The sequence below is a fragment of the Mauremys reevesii genome, linkage group 8, assembly GCF_016161935.1.
Source record: "Mauremys reevesii isolate NIE-2019 linkage group 8, ASM1616193v1, whole genome shotgun sequence".
Lineage (NCBI taxonomy): Eukaryota > Metazoa > Chordata > Testudines > Geoemydidae > Mauremys > Mauremys reevesii.
Window position 1 is genome coordinate 40,891,723 of NC_052630.1, and position 20,900 is coordinate 40,912,622.

The 20,900-nt window shown below is 48.6% G+C and overlaps 1 protein-coding gene across 1 annotated transcript in view; it reads right to left on the minus strand.

Moving 5' to 3' along the window:
- The window catches only part of DDR2 (discoidin domain receptor tyrosine kinase 2), a 160,737-nt gene that overhangs the window by 10,943 nt on the left and 128,894 nt on the right, over positions 1 to 20,900 (minus strand). Inside the window, exons 13-15 of the mRNA XM_039486285.1 lie at positions 17,621 to 17,748; positions 12,992 to 13,183; positions 11,776 to 12,010 (exon numbers count right to left, since the gene is read on the minus strand). Of these exons, the coding sequence (XP_039342219.1) occupies positions 11,776 to 12,010; positions 12,992 to 13,183; positions 17,621 to 17,748 (555 nt within the window). The remainder of the gene's footprint in view (positions 1 to 11,775; positions 12,011 to 12,991; positions 13,184 to 17,620; positions 17,749 to 20,900) is intronic.

Below are 20,900 nucleotides of genomic sequence, written 5' to 3' on the forward strand. Positions count from 1 at the left end.
TGAGCTGGTTTGCCAGCATCACAATCTGCATGTGGGACTCCTATTTGCAGAGGGAGAGAGAGCTGAATGGAATTGGGGTACATAGCTCTTAGAGCACCCGTCCGACAGAATTACGTTTTTCTCCAACTCTCAGCTCTTCCCTTCCTCTCCCTCTTTTCACAGATCTTTAGGCCAGGAGGGCCCATCATGACCCAACTCATCTGAGCTTCACAGGTGAGAGATCTCTGCCTGGAGTTCAATAGCCTCTGACTGAGATACAGCAGATCTTTCAAAATGAGACCCATTTACCTCAGCCCTAAGTGAGCTGCTCCAGTGGTCGATCACCCTGAGCATTAGAAATCACACCTTGTTTTGCTCCATGTCACATGAACAAAACCACTGCTGGGCGTCTCTCTCCTGGTCCAGAGGTTTCACCTCTCCAGGGCTGGTGGCATTAAATTGCTAGGGGAGGGCTCATGCCTTGTGAACCCACTCCCACCAGCAACTCATCAGAGCCAGGGTCTGGTGAACTTCAGGACACATGTGTTTGGCCAGGCTTTCATTAACTTTTACAATGGGGAGAACTATGAGCTGGGTCTGCTACAGTCTCTTGAATTGTACTTGTGTAGGCAATGGGAGCCTTATGCACAGGTCTTAATAGATAGTAGTAGGGTCCTTGGTGGGCCGGGTGGCCTAGTGTTTAGCATCCACTCAGTCACTGGGTAGCAGTAGGGGAGCTCAGACCTGCCACTCCACTGGTCTCTGACCCTGGACCCTAAGAGAGTCAGCTGCATTGACCCCGGGGGGTGGGGGACAAGTTACACTCCCTGGGGACACTTTCTGCCAACTGCTCCCTTTGCTTCTGATCCTGGGTAAGGAAAAAGGAAGCTGAACTGTCAGCCCCAGCCAGGCTCAGCACACAGTCATGGTATTTCAGGGAGGCGTCTCCAGTCTCTTTTGCCAGGCACTGGCAGGGTAGGTCAGTACTCTTCCCCAGCTGGGCTGTCTCCAGTTGGAGGGGTGGGGCTAGCTGGGCCCAGCACTGTCCTTTAACTCCTTCCATGCCAGTGTGGGGTATGTATATGCATCACATAGATCAACACAAGCATTGAATGAGAAATGCCAAGATCTGCCTGTCAGGCTGTGATAAATGAAGAGTGTGTGTGTTGAGGGGAGCTCCCTTTGATGGACACCTAGCCAGTCAGTTATCTGTAAAATCCCTCTTGTAGCTGTTCTCTGCTTGCTTTACCTGTAAAGGGTTAACAAGCCCACAGGTAAATGAAAAGGAGTGGGCATCTGACCAAAAGAGCCAGTGGGAAGGCTAGAACAGTTAAATTTGGGAAAGAAACTTTCCCTTTGTCTGTTGTTCTCTGGGCTGCAGGGACATGGAACTGCAATGCTATAAACAGAAAGGCTGTGAAAGGTTTGAACCAGATATAAAAAAGTATCTTCCATATCTAGAAGAAATAATTTGGATAGGGAATGTTTATTTAAGGGGAGGGATAGCTCAGTGGTTTGAGCATTGGCCTGCTAAACCCAGGGTTGTGAGTTTAATCTTTGAGGGGGCCACTTAAGGGTCTGGGGCAAAAATCAGTACTTGGTCCTGCTAGTGAAGGCAGGGGGCTGGACTCAATGACCTTTCAGGGTCCCTTCCAGTTCTATGAGATAGACACAATCAGGTTTATTTCTTATTTTGGCTTGTGGATCTCCTCTGTGCTAACCCCAGATGCTTTTTTTGCTTGTAACCTTTAAGATGAACCCCCAAGAAAGCTATTTTGGGTGCTTAATTTTTGTAATTGTTTCTTTTAAGATCTAGCAAAAAGCCTAAGTTCCAGATGCATTTTTTCCCTTTTTGTTTTTAATAACATTTACCTTTTTTAAGAACAGGATTGGATTTTTGGTGTTCTAATTGGTTTGTGCATGTTGTTTGATTAGCTCATAGCCACAGCTAATTTCCTTTGTTTTCTTTCCTAGCTCTTCTGGGGTGTGTGTGGGGGGGCATGAAAGGGACCCCACAGGGAGGAATTCCCAAGTGCTCTTTCCTGAGTTCAAAGAGGGTTTTTTGCATTTGAGTAGTGGCAGAGCAGTGGGATCATTTTGAATTAGAAGCACAGACCTCAGGATTTGAAAAGGACACATTTTTCCTTCTGACTGCTTGAAAGCTAGGGAGGATTTTTTTGTTTTGTTTTCTTTTCTTTTCTTTGCTGCCTGAGGGGGAACAGGCATACCAAAGGAGCCAGGGAGTCCAACAAGGAGTTTATTTTTTTTCTTTTCTAGCTTTGTGGCAACAAAATCGTTACACTAAGAATGTGGCAGCCTGTTCCTGAAGTTGAAGTCAGGCATGGAAACTCTAGAGCAATCAGAACATGAGTACTTGTGGCACCTTAAAGACTAACAAATTTATTGTAGCATGAGCTTTCGTGAGCTACAGCTCACTTCTTCAGATGCATAGAATGGAACACACAGACAGGAGATATTTATACATACAGAGAACATGAAAAGGTGGAAGTATGCATAACAACAGGAAAAGTCTAATCAATTGAGATGAGCTCTTATCAGCAGGAGGAAAAAAACCTTTTTGAAGTGATAATTAAGATGGCCAATAGAAGGTGTGAGGAGAACTTAACATAGGGAAATAGATTCAATTAGTGTAATGACCCAACCATTCCCAGACTTTGTTTAGGGCCAGAGTTAATTGTATCTAATTTGCATATTAATTCAAGTTCAGCAGTTTCTCTTTGGAGTCTGTTTTTGAAGTTTTTTTGTTGCAAAATTGCCACCTTCAGGTCTGTCACTGAGTGGTTAGAGAGGTTGAAGTGTTCTCCCACTGGTTTTTGAATGTTATGATTCCTGATGTCAGATTTGTGTCCATTTATTCTTTTGCGTAGAGACTGTCCAGTTTGGCCAATGTACATGGCAGAGGGGCATTGCTGGCACATGATGGCATATATCACGTTGGTAGATGTGCAGGTGTACATGTTCTCTGTATGTATAAATATCTCCTGTCTGTGTGTTCCATTCTATGCATCCGAAGAAGTGAGCTGTAGCTCACGAAAGCTCATGCTAAAATAAATTTGTTAGTCTCTAAGGTGCCACAAGTACTCCTGTTCTTTTTGCGGATACAGACTAACACGGCTGCTACTCTGAAACTAGAGCAATCAGTCTTCCCAAAGTGGCACACCATGGAGAAGTCAGACCCAGATCAAGCCCACACATCAGCTCCGTGACGGAAATGAAGGGAGGGGATGGAGGACCAGGAACTTCCCAGGAGGGAAGGGTCAGCCCTCCCCCGACCAAGATCCAGGTGTCAAGCTGGAGGGATGCCCTTAACCCAGACCGAGTTCTGACTATGGAAAACAGAGATTTCTTCCTACAAAAGATGTGTTTGGAAGCGGAGGACAAAAGAGAGGCAAAGAGCTTGGAGTTGGAAGCAGAGGAGAGGAGACAGGCGAAGCAGTTGGAGGCCGAAGCAGAAAGAGATGCGAATCAGTTGGAGGCGGAAATGCAGGCGAAGCGCTTGGAGGCAGAGTTAGAGCTAGAAAAGGCTAAGCTGGATCAACCAGATAACCCTAACAGTCCTTCTCCAGGTACCGCTCCCTATTCCAAGAAATTCCACACATACAAGGTAGGTGATGATACAGAGGCCTTCTAAGAAAATTTTGAAAGGGCCTGCCTTGGGTACAACACCCCTATAGACCAGTATATGGTGGAGCTGAGGCCGCAGCTCAGTGGACCCTTAGCAGAGGTGGCAGCTGAAATGCCTAAAGAATACATGAACGAGTACGAACTTTTTAAACAAAAGGCCAGAATTACAATGGGGCTAACACCTGAGCATGCCCGTCGATGGTTCAGAGCCCTAAGGTGGAAACCAGACATGGCATTTTCCCAACATGCCTACCATATTGTAAAAAATTGAGATGCCTGAATATCAGGAGCAAGTGTTAAATCTCTGGAAGATCTGTCTCTCCTAATGCAAATGAATCAGTTCTTAAATGGTGTTCCTGAGAAAATAGAAAGGTACATCCTAGATGGAAAGCCCAAAACAGTAATTGAGGCGGGGGAGATTGGAACCAAATGGGTGGAGGTGGTAGAGAAGAAGAAAGCTAGTAGCAGTTGGTGTGGATATCAGAAGGGGCAACCCAAGACAAACCCCCACCATCAGGGTTAGCCCAAAGCCCCACCTTGCAAAGAGGAGCCCTCCACATAGCCAGGGAGACCCCAGATGCCCTATCATCTCACCACCCCACTCTCCAATCACCCACCTCGCCCCAGCCCACAGTCAGCTGGGCGATGCTTTAAATGTAATGAGCTGGGGCATGTGAAGGCCAACTGCCCCAAGAGCACCAGCCAACCATAACTCATCACAATAAGCCTTCAGGCCCAGATGTCTCGCAAATACCCACAGAGCGAAGGGAAACTATGAGTGTGTGCGGGAGGAAGATTACTGCGTGGAGAGACACTGGAGCACAGGTGTCAGCTATCCACCAATCCCTGGTGGGCCCCAAATTCATCGACCCAAGTAATGGTGCAACCCTTTAAGGCCAACTCTTTTAACTTGCCTACAGCCAGGTTGCCTGTCCAGTACAAGGGCTGGTCAGGAATATGGACTTTTGCAGTCTTTGACAATTATCCCATTCCCATGCTGCTGGGAGAAGACTTAGCCAACCATGTAAGGCTAACAAAAAGGGTGGGGATGGTTACCTGCAGCCAGGCTAAACAGGCTCTACACCTAACTCCATTCCATAGCCTCCTACAGGGACCCAGCCAAAGGTAGTGGAATGAAACTCCAAACCAGAGTCTATGGCAGCAGGTGTAGATCCAGTTCCTGGAACCCAGTCAGAACCAGCCAAGGATCAGAACTGGCAGAGCAGTCAGCACCAGAGCCCGTGCTTGCAACCCCACCAGAGTCAAGGGAGCCAGCACCAAAGGGTGCCACAGAGCCTGCACCTGCAGCAGCAGCTAAACCGGTGCAAGAGGCTCAACCGGAGCCTGAAATACCATCTAGTGCACCAGTGAAGAGCGGTTCACAGTCAATGGAAACAACCTCATCACCTGCATCTCTTCCACTGGGACCAAGCCCAAGTTCACAACCCAGCAAGGAACTAATGTCTCCAGCATCAAGGGAGCAGTTCCAGGCAGAGCAGGAAGTGGATGAAAGACTCAAGGGAGCTTGGACAGTGGCACGGAGCGACCCACCACCTCTCAGCTCTTCCAATAGGTCCAGATTTGTTGTAGAAGAACTCTTACACAAGGCGACCCTTTCTGGTGGGCACAAGGAGGACTGGCATCCTCAGAGACATTTGGTAGTTCCAACTAAGTATAGGCAAAAGCTCTTGAGCTTAGCCCACAATCACCCTAGTGGCCATGCTGGGGTGAGCAGGACTAAGGACCATTGAGGAAGTCATTCCACTGGGAGGGAATGGGCAAGGACGTTTCTACCTATGTCCGGTCTTGTGAGGTGTGCCAGAGGATGGCAAAACCCCAAGATCAGATCAAGGCCCCTCTCCAGCCACTCCCGATCATTGAGGTTCCATTTCAGTGTGTAGCTGTGGATATTCTGGGTCCTTTTCCTAAGAAGACACCCAGAGGAAAGCTGTACATACTGACTTTCATGGAAGCAGTAGCTCTAAGCAACATCAGGACTAAAAGTGTGAGCCAGGCATTGACAGACATTTTTGCCAGGGTAGGTTGACCCTCCGAGATCCTTACAGATTCGGGAACTAACTTCCTGGCAGGGACCATGAAATGTCTCTGGGAAACTCATGGGGTGAACCATTTGGTTGCCACCCCTTACCACCATCAAACAAATGGCCTAGTGGAAAAGTTTAATGGGATTTTGGGGGTCATGATACGTAAATTTGTGAATGAACAGTTCAATGATTGGGACCTAGTGTTGCAGTAGTTGCTCTTTGCCTACGCTCTTTGCCTACAGGAATGTACCACATCCCAGTTTGGGATTTTCACCCTTTGAACTCATTTATAGCCACAAAGTTAAGGGGCCATTACAGTTGGTGAAGCAGCAAGGGGAGGGGGTTACATCTTCTCCAGGAACTAACATTTTGGACTTTATAACCAACCTGCAAAACACCCTCAAAGACTCTCTAGCCCTTGCTCGAGAAAATCTACAGGATGATCAGCAAGAGCAAAAGGCCTGGTGTGATAAACATGCCAGAGAACGTTCCTTCGGAGTAGGTGACCAAGTCATGGTCCTGAAAGCGCTCTAGGCCAATAAGATGGAAGTGTCAGGGGAGGGGCCATTTATGGTCCGAGAGCGCCTGGGAGCTGTTAATTAACACATAGCATTCCCAGACCCTACCCTAAAACCTAAAATAATTCTCTAAAGCCCTTTTATTCCTTTTATTCAAGGTTTTCCAGTTTACAGCCCAGGAGAGAGATGACGCTGAGTGGCCTGAAGGAGTCTACTATGACGGAAAAAGCAAAGGTGGCGTGGAAGAGGTTAGCCTTTCCATGACCCTTGGGCGTAAGCAGCGACAGCAAATCCGAGAGCTGTGCACCAGCTTCACACCAATGTTTTCAGTCACCCCAGGATGGACAAAACGGGTATACCACTCCATTGACACAGGTGATGCTCACTTAATTAGAGCCAAACCCTACCGGATGGCTCCTCAAGCCAAAACCACAAGAGAAAGGAAGATCAAGGAGGTGTTACAGATGGGTGTAATCTGCCCCTCTGAGAGTGCCTGGGCCTCTCCATTGGTTCTGGTTCCCAAACCAGATGGGGAAATCTTCTTTTGTGTAGACTACCGTAAGCTAAATGCTGTAGCTCGAAAACTATCCAATGCCATGCACAGACAAGCTGTTGGAGAAACTGAGACATGCCCAGTTCATCTCCACCTTAGACTTAACTAAGGGGTACTGGCAAGTGCTGCTAGATGACCCCGCCAAGGAAAGGTCAGCCTTCATCACCCATGTAGGGTTACATTAATTTAATGTGCTCCCTTTCGGACTGTGAAATGCACCCGCCACCTTCCAGAGATTGGTAGATAACCTTCTGGCTGGATTTGGGAAATTTGCAGTCGCCTACCTCAACGATGTGGCTATAGTCTCAGATTCATGGGCAGAACACCTGGAGCACCTCCAAGCTGTCTTCCAGCACATAAGGGAAGCAGGATTAACTGTTACAGCCAAAAAGTGTCAAATAGGCCTAAACAGGGTAACATACCTTGGATACCAGGGGGGTCAAGGTACTATCAACCCCCTACAGGCTAAAGTAAATGCTATCAAAAATTGGCCTGTGCCTAAGTCAAAGAAGCAGGTCCAATTCTTCTTGGGCTTGGCGGGTATTACCAATGATTTGTACTACGCCACAGCCAAATTGCCACCCCATTGACAGACCTGACCACAAAAAAACAGTCAAATGCTGTTCAGTGGACTGAGAAGTGTCAGAAAGCCTTTAACCAGCTTAAGGTGGCCCTTACGTCTGACCCTGTACTGAGGGCCCCAGACTTCGACCAACCATTCGTCATAACCACATATGCATCCGAGCGTGGTATAGGAGCAGTTTTAATGTAGAGGAACTCCTCATTTAAAGTCGTTCCGGTTAACGTTGTTTCAATGTTAAGTTGCTGATCAATTAGGGAACATGCTCGTTTAAAGTTGTGAAATGCTCCCTTCTAATGTCCTTTGGCAGCTGCCTGTTTTGTCCGCTGCTTGCAGGAACAGCAGCCCGTTGCAGCTAGCTGGTGGGTGATTGGAATCAGGGTGGACCAGCAGCCCCCCTATCAGCTCCCCACTCCCCTAAGTTCCCTGTGCAGCAGCTGTCCCTCCCCGCACTGCCATGTGCTGCTCCTGCCCTCTGCCTTGGAGCTGCTCCCAGAGACTCCTGCTTGCTGTACAGGGGGAAGGGGGAAGAAGGGGGCTAATGTCAGGGTGTCTCCCCCTCCCCCCTGGTCCTGCACCCCGCTTACCCCATCTTCGATAGAGCAGGGGGGACACACGACAAAGGGAGGGAGCTTCTAGGCAGTAGCTGCTGTCTCAGGTCTCAGCAAGCTGATTTAGTTAACAAGGCAGTGTACGTAAGCCTGGGGTCAGCTACTTAAAGGGGAAATGCGCATTTTTTCTCTCACACACAGGGTGTGTGTCTGTCTGCCCTCCCTCCTTTCCTGCTGCCTTGTAGAGTGTTGTGAGAGTTAACCCTTGAGGGCTCAGCCAATTGCTAGTTCATTTAGCAGTAAGGCATTCCCTGGGAAATATCCTACCCTCTGACTCCTCCATCTCAACCAAGCTTCATAATCATCATCACTGTGTACCAGTATTAAATTGTTTGTTTAAAACTTATACTCTGTGTGTGTGTGTAGACAGACAGACAGATAGATAGTCTTTTGTCTGGTGAAAAAAATTTCCCTAGAATCTAACCCCCTCATTTACATTAATTCTTATGGGGAAATTGGATTCACTTAACATTGTTTCGCTTAAAGTCACATTTTTCAGGAACATAACTACAACGTTAAGTGAGGAGTTCCTGTACAAAGGACCAGATCAACAATTCATCCTCTAAGCTGAACCCCCAAGAAAGCTATTTTGGGTGCTTAATTTTTGTAATTGTTTCTTTTAAGATCTAGCAAAAAGCCTAAGTTCCAGAAGTATTTTTTCCCTTTTTGTTTTTAATAAAATTTACCTTTTTTAAGAACAGGATTGGATTTTTGATGTCCTCAGAGGTTTGTGCATGTTGTTTGATTAGCTGATAGAAAACAAAGGAGATTAGCTTTGTCTTTCTCAACTCTTCCTCGGAGGTGGGGTGAAAGGGTACTCCACAGGGAGGAATTCCCAAGTGCTTCTTCCTGGGTTCAAAGGGTGGTTTTTTTGCATTTGAGTGGTGGCAGCATTTACCAAGCCACGGTCAGAGAGAAGCCCCAACCTTGGGAGTTTAATACAAGCCTGGAATGGCAACTATTAATTTTTAAAATTCTTGCAGGCCCCCACTTCCTGCACTCAGACTGACAGAGTGGGGATTCAATTTGAAGGTTACAAGCAAACAAAAGCATCTGGGGTTAGCACAAAGGAGATTCACAAGCCAAAATAAAAAATAGACCTAACTAAACATTCCCTATCCAAATTATTTCTTCTAGGTATGGAAGATACTTTTTCATACCTGGTTCAAACCTTACATTTCTGCTTATAGCATTGCTGCTCCATGTCCCTGCAGCCCAGAGAACAACAGACAAAGAGAAAGTTTCCTTCCCAAATTTAAAAGTTCTAACCCTCCCATTGTGTCAAGTATCAGAGGGGTAGCCGTGTTAGTCTGGATCTGTAAAAGCAGCAAAGAGTTCTGTGGCACCTTATAGACTAACAGATATATTGCAGCATGAGCTTTCGTGGGTGAATACCCACTTCGTCGGATGCATCCGACGAAGTGGGTATTCACCAACGAAAGCTCATGCTCCAATACGTCTGTTAGTCTATAAGGTGCTACAGGACTCTTTGCTGCTTTTACTAACCCTCCCATTGGCTCTTTTGGTCTTTTCTTTTACTTGTGGGCTTGTTAACCCTTTACAGGTAAAGCAAGCAGAGAACAGCTACAAAAGGGATTTTACAGCTAACTGACTGGCTGGGTGTCCATCAAAGGGAGCTCCCCTGCCCCCCTCGCCCCACTTCATTTATCACACAGGCTGAGGGGAGATTTGGATCACTCTGGCATGGGCAGCTAAAGCTTCAGGTCTGGTTGTCTGACACGAGAGTGTGGTGGCTGCCCAGTTTTCAGACTGTGGTTTTGCAATAAATACCATCACTGCTGTCACTGTCTGATGGGGTCGGTCTGCTCTCTCTGTACTGGACTGCTGCACCCCAGTTCCCATTGCTGTTCTCTTGTTCGGAACACATGTCCACCTGGAATCACCTATTTAGTTTTGTCCTGTTTTAATATCAATTATAAAGCTGCTGCTGCTGCCTCTACTCTGAGACCGTGAGTCAGAACTGACAACTTTATTTAAAATTCAAGTAACAATTCTAATCCCTTGATCCAACCCCTGATAACATCCATCTCCCAAAACAGAGCCACAAAACTGACTGGATAGTTTTACCCTGAGCAAGTGGCCTGGTGGCTGGAGCTTTGTTATGCATGCCTGGGCCCTGTCATGTATTGTGGTGTGGATGGCAGTGATGTCCCTCTGTTTCACCCTCTGTGGCTAGTCAGAGTTCAGGGCCCTGGAGAAGTAGAAATTCATGGAGTCTGGAATTTTCTATGATGCACTTTTGTTTATTTACAAGGAACGCACAAAGTCCTGCTTCTCGGAGCACAGAAGGAGTCAAGAATAAGAGGAGCAGTTTCCCAGCTGACAGCCCCAAGCCTCTTTAGACAGCAGACCCAAAAGCTCCCTCACTAGCTTTTTGCAGGTCACATTGGGCTCACCGGCTATTGCTTGGATTTTTTGTTTTTTGCCTCTGCCTGCCTTTCTCTTTGTCCTTATTTGTTCTCAGTTTCTGTGTGTTCTGCCTTCCCTCCCACACCCAAAACAATACTTTGCAAAAGCCTCTACCCACCAGTCCACTCTACTCCTGTGGGGGAAGGGCTCACAACCCCCTGTTGTCTTGGGGAGTGGGGCTTCTGATTAGCTCATCCTGACACTTCTGGTAACTGCAGGTTGTGGTAACGCCCCAGCTCAGAGGGGTTTGTAATCAAAGCAGTCACTGGTCCCTCTCAGCATAACACTATCAAAGTGCAGCCAATTGACCCAGGGCATTCTCCTTTTCCTCCTCATTCAGTGCCCATATAAAGATGTCCATTTCTATGTGACACCCCCTCTCCCCCCATGAGACATGAGGCCGCAGTATAGAGACAAAGCCATGCAAATGCAGACTGCTGTCACCCAGTGAATCTGCCGTCCACGGGCTAAAATCTCAGCAGCATTGGACACACACTCAGTGCAGCACAACTGTGTGTGGAAGGCAAATGGGACTTTAGCCCCTCACTAAGAGCTGTTTTAACATGCACCAATTTGGGATAATCTCCAAGGGGTCATGAGGCCAGTGAGACTGGAGAGAGTGCAGTGCACCCCAGATCCCCTTCCCTCAGCACTCTCATACCTCCAACAGGCTGTGGCTGGTGTGGCTATTATCTTCCATTGCTTCTGGGTGACTAGAGAGGAAATCTGATTGGCTCCAAATAGAATAGTCTCTGCCCTTCCCAGGTAGCTGTCACAGAGCCATGGAGCTGGAGGGCTGGGATTAAGTGGGAGGTGACCTCAAGTAATGAGCTCACTTGACAAAGTCCTGTCTCAGGGATAGTCTTGCTACAGGCAAAATGCGCCGCAGGAGGCAACCAGCTGCAGCACTCACATGGCAGCCCAAACAGGTAAAGTACCATCTAACTGCTGTAATTATCAAGCTAGGCCTTTAGCTGCACCCACTTATTGACAAATCTACAGAAAAGCAGCACCACTCTCATTCAGATCTAAGCACACACCAAGAAAAGATACTGCACATCTCTCACACAGGGACCCAGACATGCTCCAGTCCTTCTGTAAAGAGAAACTACGCTCATGGGATAGGCACAGCCACAACTCCATCTTCCCCTTTTCTGCTCCACACTGCAATGCCTCCCCATGCCGGGACTGCTCAGATTTCACTAGATTACAGCAGCAATTGAGCGAATGCCCTGGACGACGCATGTAAACACAGAGCCCCCGATTCCATCCTGCCCCTTGATTAATCAGGAGATGGCAGCAGGCAGCGGGCACTGAAACCCATTCCCCATGATCACGCAGTGCTACAGAAAGGGGCCAGGTCCCCACAATCTCTCTCACTGGTTCCCCTGGCAGTTGTAAAGTCTCCACTTACCAATAAAATACTCTCCCAGGACATCCAGCGAATAGGGAGCACGGCCCGCCCCTGGATTCGGTAGTAGTCTCCACTGTACAGGTTCCTGCTCATGCCAAAGTCTGCTATTTTGATGGTGTAGTTCTTACCCACCAAGCAGTTGCGTGTGGCCAGGTCCCGATGCACAAAATTCAGAGAGGAGAGGTACTTCATGCCAGAGGCAATCTGAGTGGCCATGAACTTCAGGTCAGTGTAGCTGCGGAGACAGGGAAGGCCAAAGGAGGGGTGAGGCTGCTGAGCAGGCCTTGAACCACCGGGATGTGATGTCACCTAAACAGGAGCAGTTGGACCTCATCCTCGGCAACTCACAGCAGCCTGCCCTTGTACGATGCAAATCCTGGGGCAACAACCTGGACACCAACAGCCTACAGCAGAAGCTCCCATGGTAATTGCTGGATGTATCATGGAGCAGGCCCTGGCTAGATACTGCACTGCAGTGGAAGGGCCAGTCAGGGAAGGATTGCCCTGACAGTGTGTCACTGGCAGGACAGTAAGAAATGAGCATGGCATGGATGGCAGAGTGGCCTGGCCAGATTCCTACTGGGCAGCCCTCCTGCATGTCCAAGCCCCAGCTACCCAAAGGTTTGGCACATCCCCAAAACAGGGCAACAGCACAAAATGCTGGAGTCAGCAGGAGGAGCCCAAGAAATGACAATGAAATAGGCATTTCCTCCTGCTTGTGCTTTCACCACCTCCATCTGATCACACTCACTCTCCCTACCCCCACCCAGCCACCCCCCACTCTGCCCCATCCCCATCCAGCCCCCTGCTCTCCTTACCTCCACCCAGACACACCCTCTCCCCAACCTCCTCTCACTGCCCCCATCTGATCACACTTGCTCTCTTCACCCCGCTCAGCCCACTTGTCCTCCCTTTCCGCCCACCCAGCTATACCTACTCTGCCCCAACACCTATCTAGCAACACCATTACTTCTCACTCAGGTGCTCCCGTTCTCACGACCTCACTCTCACCCAGCCACACCTGCTCTCGTGACCCCTCCCCCACCTGCTCTCCTCCACCCATCACATCTGCTCTCCCTGCCCCTACCCAGTCATATCCTCCCCTTTCTGCATCCCCCATGAAGTCCCACACGCTCTTGCCCTTCTGCCCTCCATGCTGTGAGAGTGGTAGAGCCTTGTATAGGTGAGGAGTCCCATGCAGGAGCAGAAGGGCTACCTGACGATGGGTCCATTGCTGGCAGGGGGGAGCTGGGGCTCGTGGCGGGATAGGAACTGGTTGAGGTCGCCATTCTCCATGTACTCAGTAATCATGCAGAGAGGGTCGTCAGTGATGCACACTGCCAGCAGCCGGATGATATTGGGGTCCTTGAGACGTGACATGATCTTAATCTCCTTCAGAAAGTCATTCCTTTCAGAAACAAAACCACACAGACATATGTGGGCCCACAGAGACAGGTATACGACACATGTGGGCATACATGGATAGACCCAGAGACACACAGACAGAGACACACGGACCCAAAGGAACAGATGGACAGAGCCAAAACATGCAGGGTACTGGAGTTAATGGTACAATGTACAACAGAGGAAAGTACCACAGAGAGCAATTTTCACAGCAAAGTACACTAATACTCATGACAGATGTTAATGGGAAGATATTGCTAGCCTTTGCCACATGGCATCAGGCTTCAGGGCCTGGCAGGTCCATCTGGAGCAGCAATCGATGGTGCACGCTCAGGGACCTTCCCATGCAAGTTGGTTATTCACAGAACGTACTCATGGCCCACGTCAGAGGTGGTAAGAAATGGCACACAGGCAACTTGCTCTTCCCAGAAACCTCAGCTAAGGCATCATGGCTCTGACACCAAAAGGAAGCTCTCTCAGGCAGGTGTCTCTTGTGGACCATCCTGGAGTCTCACTAACAAGCACTCTGTTCCCTGTTCCTGCCTCACTCCCTGGGGTTTACACCCGGGAAACCCCTTAGGCCATGGCTGCTCTCTTAGGATCACATGGGCCTGGAAGATGACCTGGCCATTCATCCCCAACCCCACCCCTTCAGGCGGCTGCTCTGCAACACAAAGGAAGCTCTATAAGGTTTGGCTGCCCATTGGACAAAGGAGAATGCTTTGACCTCCACAGCCCCTCCATAGGTGCCGCTAGACAGGTTCCTGCGTCAGTAAGGCTTAGATTGAGTCATGAGTACTTTGGTAAAAGTCATGGACAGGTCACGGGCAATAAATAAAAATTCACGGCCGGTGATCTGTCCATGACCTACCCAAAATACCCGTGACTAAATATCTACTTCTGGGGCCCTGCTGCTCCAGGGGGCCCCTGATGTGGGGGGCCTGCTCCAGTGCTAGGGTTGACAACCCCGCAGCAGCTGCTCCCAGGGACCACTCTCTGGAAGGCCTCTGGGCGTCCCTGGGGCCGATGCTCCAGCCACCCCGGGACCACTGCTGCTTGGGCAGTCCCCAGGGCACCCCCAAGACCGCTGCTCAGGCACTCCCCAGAGCCAGCCACATCGGCCACTGTTCCAGCAGTCCCCGGAGCCAGCTGCCTGAGTGGCCCTGAAGTCAGCCGCACCAGCCGCTGCGGAAGTCATGGAGGTCCTAGAACATCACAGAATCTGTGACTTCTGGGACCTCAATGAAAGAATCGCAGCCTAACCCATCAGTTCCATGAGCCAAGTACTAGGAAGCCAGCCAGCATACCTCCCAACATTTGCAGGAGCTGAAGTGGAACAGGTGCTGCTCCCTGAGGGCTGAGAGCAAGCCTGTCTCCCTCTTACCCCACTGTGGTGGCTTCTCTCCTGCAGGGCTGGTTAGGTTCACCTCCCTATGAGAGGCATTGTGACCTGGTTCCTGGCATGCAGGGTCGCCATGCCGCTCTTATGTGTCCTGGCCCCTCAATGAGGCGGGGAGCCAAGCCCAGATAGACCTGTGGGACAATTGCTGCTTCAGCTGGGCTGGAGGGTGTGGACAGTCCTGTGAAATCTGGGACTGCTGGAAGGTCTGCTGCAGAGAGTTAGGGTACAGCTACGCTGAGAGTTGTAATCTCCAGCTCCGGGAGGTGGACACATGCTAGCTCTGCTCAAGCTTACACACTAAGAGATAGCCATGTGGCCATAGCAGCACAGGCAGTGCTTGAGCTAGCCCCTCAAGTGCGATCCCATCCTCAATCTAGCCTCGTACTCGGGAAGCTAGCTTGAGCTACCATCCATGCTGCCATGGCAACACTGCTACTAACACGCTAGCATGTAGCTGTCTATCTGAGCTGGGAATTTCACCTCCAGCTGCTGTGTATATGTGCCCTGAGTGCCCTTGTGATCCAAAATAACTCATTGCACAATGGAAGTGCCTGGGGCAGAAAACCTTTCCGGGCCCTAGGAATGAACGGGACAAAGCTGGGAAGAAGAGAGGTTAGCCTCACTAAGGGGCAGAGTTAAGGTTATGTTGGTACCTTAAGTGGGCATTTCCAGACTTCCAAGTGTTTGGGAGCTTTTGAAGTTTCCTGCAAATTTCCTAGACTTCTTTTTTAAAAAGTTTCTTGATTTTATTAACTACAACATTCTTGTGTTTTCCTTTTAATTGCTGATCCATGTTCTCAACCCTAAGTTCAGCTTCACAGAGTTTTGGTCTAGGTAGGACACGTATGCATGCAGCAGGGACCTCACATTGCATGACCCCAGATTTTAGTCTGTTACTTGTAACAGACACCTGTGGCTGCCTAGAACTACTTGGCTTTCCCTGTGTTGAAGCCAGGGCCGGCTCCAGGCACCAGCTTAGCAAGCAGGTGCTTGGGGCGGCCACTCTGGAGAGGGGTGGTACATCCAGGTATTCGGAGGCAATTCGGCGGAGGGTCCCTCGCTCCCACTCAGAGCGAAGGACCTCCCGCTGAATTGCCGCAGATTGCGATCGCGGCTTTGGGGTGGGGGGGGACTGCTTGGGGCGGCAAAACCCCTGGAGCTGGCCTAGGTTGGAGCCCATGACTACTTGGGATTTCATGGCATAATGGGGACAGCAATCAGGTCCATCTGCTCTAAATGCATAGCCCCCTACCACTTGAGCTAAAGGAGACTCTCCAGTTGCTGTATAAGGCCTCTGACACAGGTTTGATTGCAAACTGAGCAGTCCTGATTCCAAAGTAGAAGGCAGTGGTGTCAACCGCATACCAGTCAGATAAATAATAATAATAAAAGTTAATATTTTAAAAGTTCCTCTCTTTCCCATGCAGTTGAATGGTCCCTCTTTGGTGCATACTTTCAACCCAATACCATTTTAAAATGCAAAATACAGGACTTGCTGTAGTGAATTAGACCTCCTTCGGGTGGCAGAGGGCATTGCAAGCCACTCAGAGATGCCCCCACAGACACATGGCCAAGGATACCATGAGCCACTCAGCCCCCCTCCCCCATAGCTGGGGGGCTTGTGAACTCCTTGGAGCTTGGCCTAACCTGACCAGACCATGCTTCTTGGCACTGAGAGCAGAGCCTATTGCTGAGGATGGCAGGGCTCTTAGCAGAAGCCCAGTGGGGTGGACTGAACATGTGTAGTGTTTTAAAAATCAAACCTGCAAATGTCAAACCATGGGCAGCTAGGGAACAGCAGAGATGGGGGACCAGAGTCAGGAGCTGGGTGTGGATAGGCAGGTGAGGCACTGACCCAGGAGCAGATGTAACAAGAATGATTGATACTTGATTACATGGTGATGAGCATCAGAGGGGAGCCATGTTAGTCTGTCTCCAAAAAAACGACACCTTAAAGACTAACAGATTTATTTGGGCATGCCGCATAAGCTTTCACGGGTAAAAAAAACTCCACTTCTTCAGATGCATGGAGTGAAAATTACAGATTCAGGTATAAATATACTGACACATGTAATATATGCCATCATGTACCAGCAATGCCCCTCTGCCATGTACACTGGACAAACTGGACAGTCTCTACGCAAAAGAATAAATGGACACAAATCAGACATCAGGAATGGTAACATACAAAAGCCAGTAGGAGAACAATTCAATCTCTCTGGACATTCAATAACAGATTTAAAAGTAGCCATCCTTCAACAAAAAAAACTTCAGGAACAGACTTCAAAGAGAAACTGCAGAGCTACAATTCAGTTGCAAATTTAATTTGGGCTTGAACAGGGACTGGGAGTGGCTGGCTCACTACAAAAGCAATTTTCCCTCTCTTGGTATTGACATTTCCTCCTCAATTATTGGGAGTGGATCACATCCACCCTGACTGAACTGGCCTTGTCAACACTGGTTCTCCACTTGTATGGTAACTCACTTCTCCTCATGTGTCAGTATATTTATGCCTGTAATATGTAATTTTCACTCTATGCATGTGAAGAAGTGGGTTTTTTACCCATAAAAGCTGATGCCCAAATAAATCTGTTAGTCTTTAAGGTGCCACAGGACTCCTCATAACCATGTAATGAAAGGCTACACAGTTGCACCCACCCACAAGGGGGCCACATGCAACCCCATCTCCGGCATCTCCTGACTCCTCAGTGAATTCTCCTAATGCTGCTTTCGAATGGAATTCCCTAGAGTTTTAAAAAAGAAATATCGTTCCATACACTGTAAGTCTTTGGCATCACCAGAATGCCCTGTGCCATGCAAGGGGAACACTCAGAGCAAAGCCCTTGCTGCCTCCATTGTGTCCCTTGCTAAACCGTGTAAGGATGAGATTTCAAAAGGGTCTAGGGAACACAGGAGACTTGAGTTGCTTTTGAAAATGGGACTTAGTCTCCTGTTACCCAGGGCCTGTGTGTATTTTTCTGAGTGAGGCTCAAGCTCACGGTACATACTGAGTCGTCAAACTCCACATAACCCCTATACCTGGCATTCTTGTTGGCATCTGCTCGCAGCATTTTCACAGCCACCAGGACAGGTTGGTTGGAGCTGACGTCCAAAGCAAAATCTTTGTCCATGAACTTTTCCATCCCCTCCACTTCACAGAGATGAACCTAGAGGGGGACAATGGGTAGTGTTTACCTTTGCCATCTGGTTCTCTGTTTCCTGAACCTGGAACTTCCTTGGGGGTCAAATCAGAGCAACTCATTCTTACCCTCAAACCGGAACCAAATCAGACCCTTAAAAATTCTGTTAGCACAGTTATCTTCAGTTCTAATAATTCCCATGGCTGTTTTGCCAGCTCTAGATCCTAACAATAATAATACCTGGCAAAGAGTTACTGATTTATTTTGTTTTATTACACTACAAGCCCCTATGCACTCACCCTGGGCACTCCTATGCCCAGAAAAACAAGGACCTGGTAGAGTGGATGACAGCAGCTGCATCTGCAAGAAAAGGCCATACAAAAAAAAAAATTTAAAGGAGAGAGTAGTTACGGACCTTGAGGCCGATGGCAACTGGGACAAATTACAGCATGGTTTTACGAAAGGTAGATCGTGCCAAACCAACCTGATCTCCTTCTTTGAGAAAGTAACAGATTTTTTAGACAATGGAAATGCGGTGGATCTAATATAGCTTGATTTCAGTAAGGCGTTTGATACGGTACCGCATGAGGAATTACAGGTTAAATTGGAAAAGATGGGGATCGAAATGAAAATCCAGAGGTGGATAAGGAGCTGGTTAAAGGGGAGACTGCAGAGGGTCGTATTGAAGGGTGATCTGTCGGGTTGGAAGGGGGTTACCAGTGGAGTTCCTCAAGGTTCGGTTTTGGGTCCGATTTTATTTAATCTATTTATCGCTGACCTCGGAACCAAAAGTAGGAGTGGGCTGATAAAGTTTGCGGATGACACCAAGTTGGGAGGTATTGCCAATTCGGAAAAGGATCGGGATATCCTCCAGGGAGATTTGGATGACCTTGTAAACTGGAGTATTAGTAACAGGATGAAATTCAATAATGAGAAGTATAAGGTTATGCATTTAGGTATGACTAACAAGAATTTTAGTTATAAGCTGGGGACGCACCAGTTGGAAGTAACGGAGGAGGAGAAGGACCTAGGAGTCCTGGTTGATCGTAGGATGACTATGAGTAGGCAATGTGATGTGGCCGTTAAAAAAGCTAATGCGGTCTTGGGATGCATTAGGCGAGGTATTTCTAGTAGAGATAAGGAGGTGCTAGTCCCATTATATAAGGCGTTGGTGAGACCTCATTTGGAGTATTGTGTGCAGTTTTGGTCTCCCATGTTTAAGAAGGATGAATTCAAACTGGAACGGGTACAAAGAAGGGCCACTAGAATGATCCGAGGAATGGAAAGCCTGTCGTATGAAAGGAGACTTGAGGAGCTCGGTTTGTTTTCCTTAACCAAAAGAAGGATAAGAGGAGATATGATTGCACTCTTTAAATATATCAGAGGGATAAATACCAGGGAAGGAGAGGAATTATTTCAGCTCAGTGCTAATGTGGACACGAGGACAAACGGATATAAATTGTCAGTCAGGAAATTTAGGCTTGAAATTAGACGAAGGTTTCTAACCATCAGAGGAGTGCAATTCTGGAACAGCCTACCGAGGGAAACAGTGGGGCGAAGGACCTCCATGACTTTAAGATTAAGCTGGATAAGTTTATGGAGGGGATGGTATGATAGGATAACGGGTTTAGTCAATAGGTCAATAACGTGCCACACTGGTAATTAGTACAAAGGGTCAATGTTGGGATATTGTTAGCCTTTTCCAGAGGGTCTGGCTGGAGAGTCTTGCCCACATGCTCGGGGTTCAGCTGATCGCCATATTTGGGGTCGGGAAGGAATTTTCCTCCAGGGTAGATTGGCAGTGGGCCTGGAGGTTTTTCGCCTTCCTCCGAAGCATGGGGCAGGGGTCGCTTGCTGGTGGATTATCTGCTACTTGAAGTCTTTAAATCATGATTTGGAGCATTCAACAGCAGAGTCAAGGGAGAGAATTAGTTCAGGAGTGGGTGGATCGGCTTATGTGGCCTGCATCTTGCAGGAGGTCAGACTAGATGATCATAATGGTCCCTTCTGATCTTGAATTCTATGATTCTATGAATCTTCCAACAAGTCGACCACTGCTGCTACTTGATCCTCAGAATGCAGCCACGGAGCTAATATGAACCACAAATTGTAAAGTGGAGTAAGAAATGGTGGGTGCAGATCCAAGCCAAGGCACCACCACATATGGCAGCAGCATAGTCCTCTTCTGGAAACTGGATGTGACACAACGGGGCCGCCTCTCTCTGCAGATCTGCTCCCCAAGAGTGTTACATTCTGTCTGATGACCAAAATAAATCTTTACTGTCTTTCACTCCTGTCGGTGCCAACACAACCAAGGCTGAGTGAGCCAGAATCAACAACAGAACTGTTTACTCAGATCCAATAAGTCACAACCACATCACCCTCCCTGAAAACAACGGGATTCCACAGCTGTCCCCACAGCCATAATTTAGTCTGAAGAACTAGTGATAATTTGGAAATGGAAAGAACCCAGCTTGACTGGAAGGGCCCAGGCTGAGTTTACATGAGGTGTGTGATCTCTGTGTTTCCTGAGCACAAAATGAACTCTTTTGCTAGTTTTGACAAGGCCTTGTGGGAGCTATACACTTTCAGATAGCATCGACTGTCAGTAACTCTATTAAACTGCTACATAGCTTTGTTCTGCTGAAGCAAAATGGTTGCACAGACACCACGTGCCTAGTACGTTTGTCTCAGATTTCACAACATGAATTAAACACGTTTGAAATAAAATCCATCTCCTGGGCTCTGTTCTGGCATTGGCACAGATGTCCTCCTGTTCTAGGGCTGTGCAATGCAGAGACTACAAAGGGACAGGGGCGGCTCCAGGCACCAGCGCAGCAAGCGCGTGCCTGGGGCGGCAAGCTGCGGGGGGGCGGCCTGCCGGTCGCTGTGAGGGCGGCAGTCAGGCAGCCTTTGGCGGCATGCCTGCGGGAAGACTGCAGGTGCGGGACTGGCATATCACCTGCAGAAACGCCGCCGAATTTGCATGGCCTGCGGACCGCCCGCAGGTGTCCCGCCAAAGGCCGCCTGACTGCCATGCTTGGGGCGCCAAAAAACATAGAGCCGCCCCTGCAAAGGGAGTCCATACGGAGAGGCCCGGTAGTGCACAGAGGATGATGTGTGTGGAGTCACTTGGCTCAAATCCCATTGCAGGACATGTAAGCAGCACACAGTTCCCA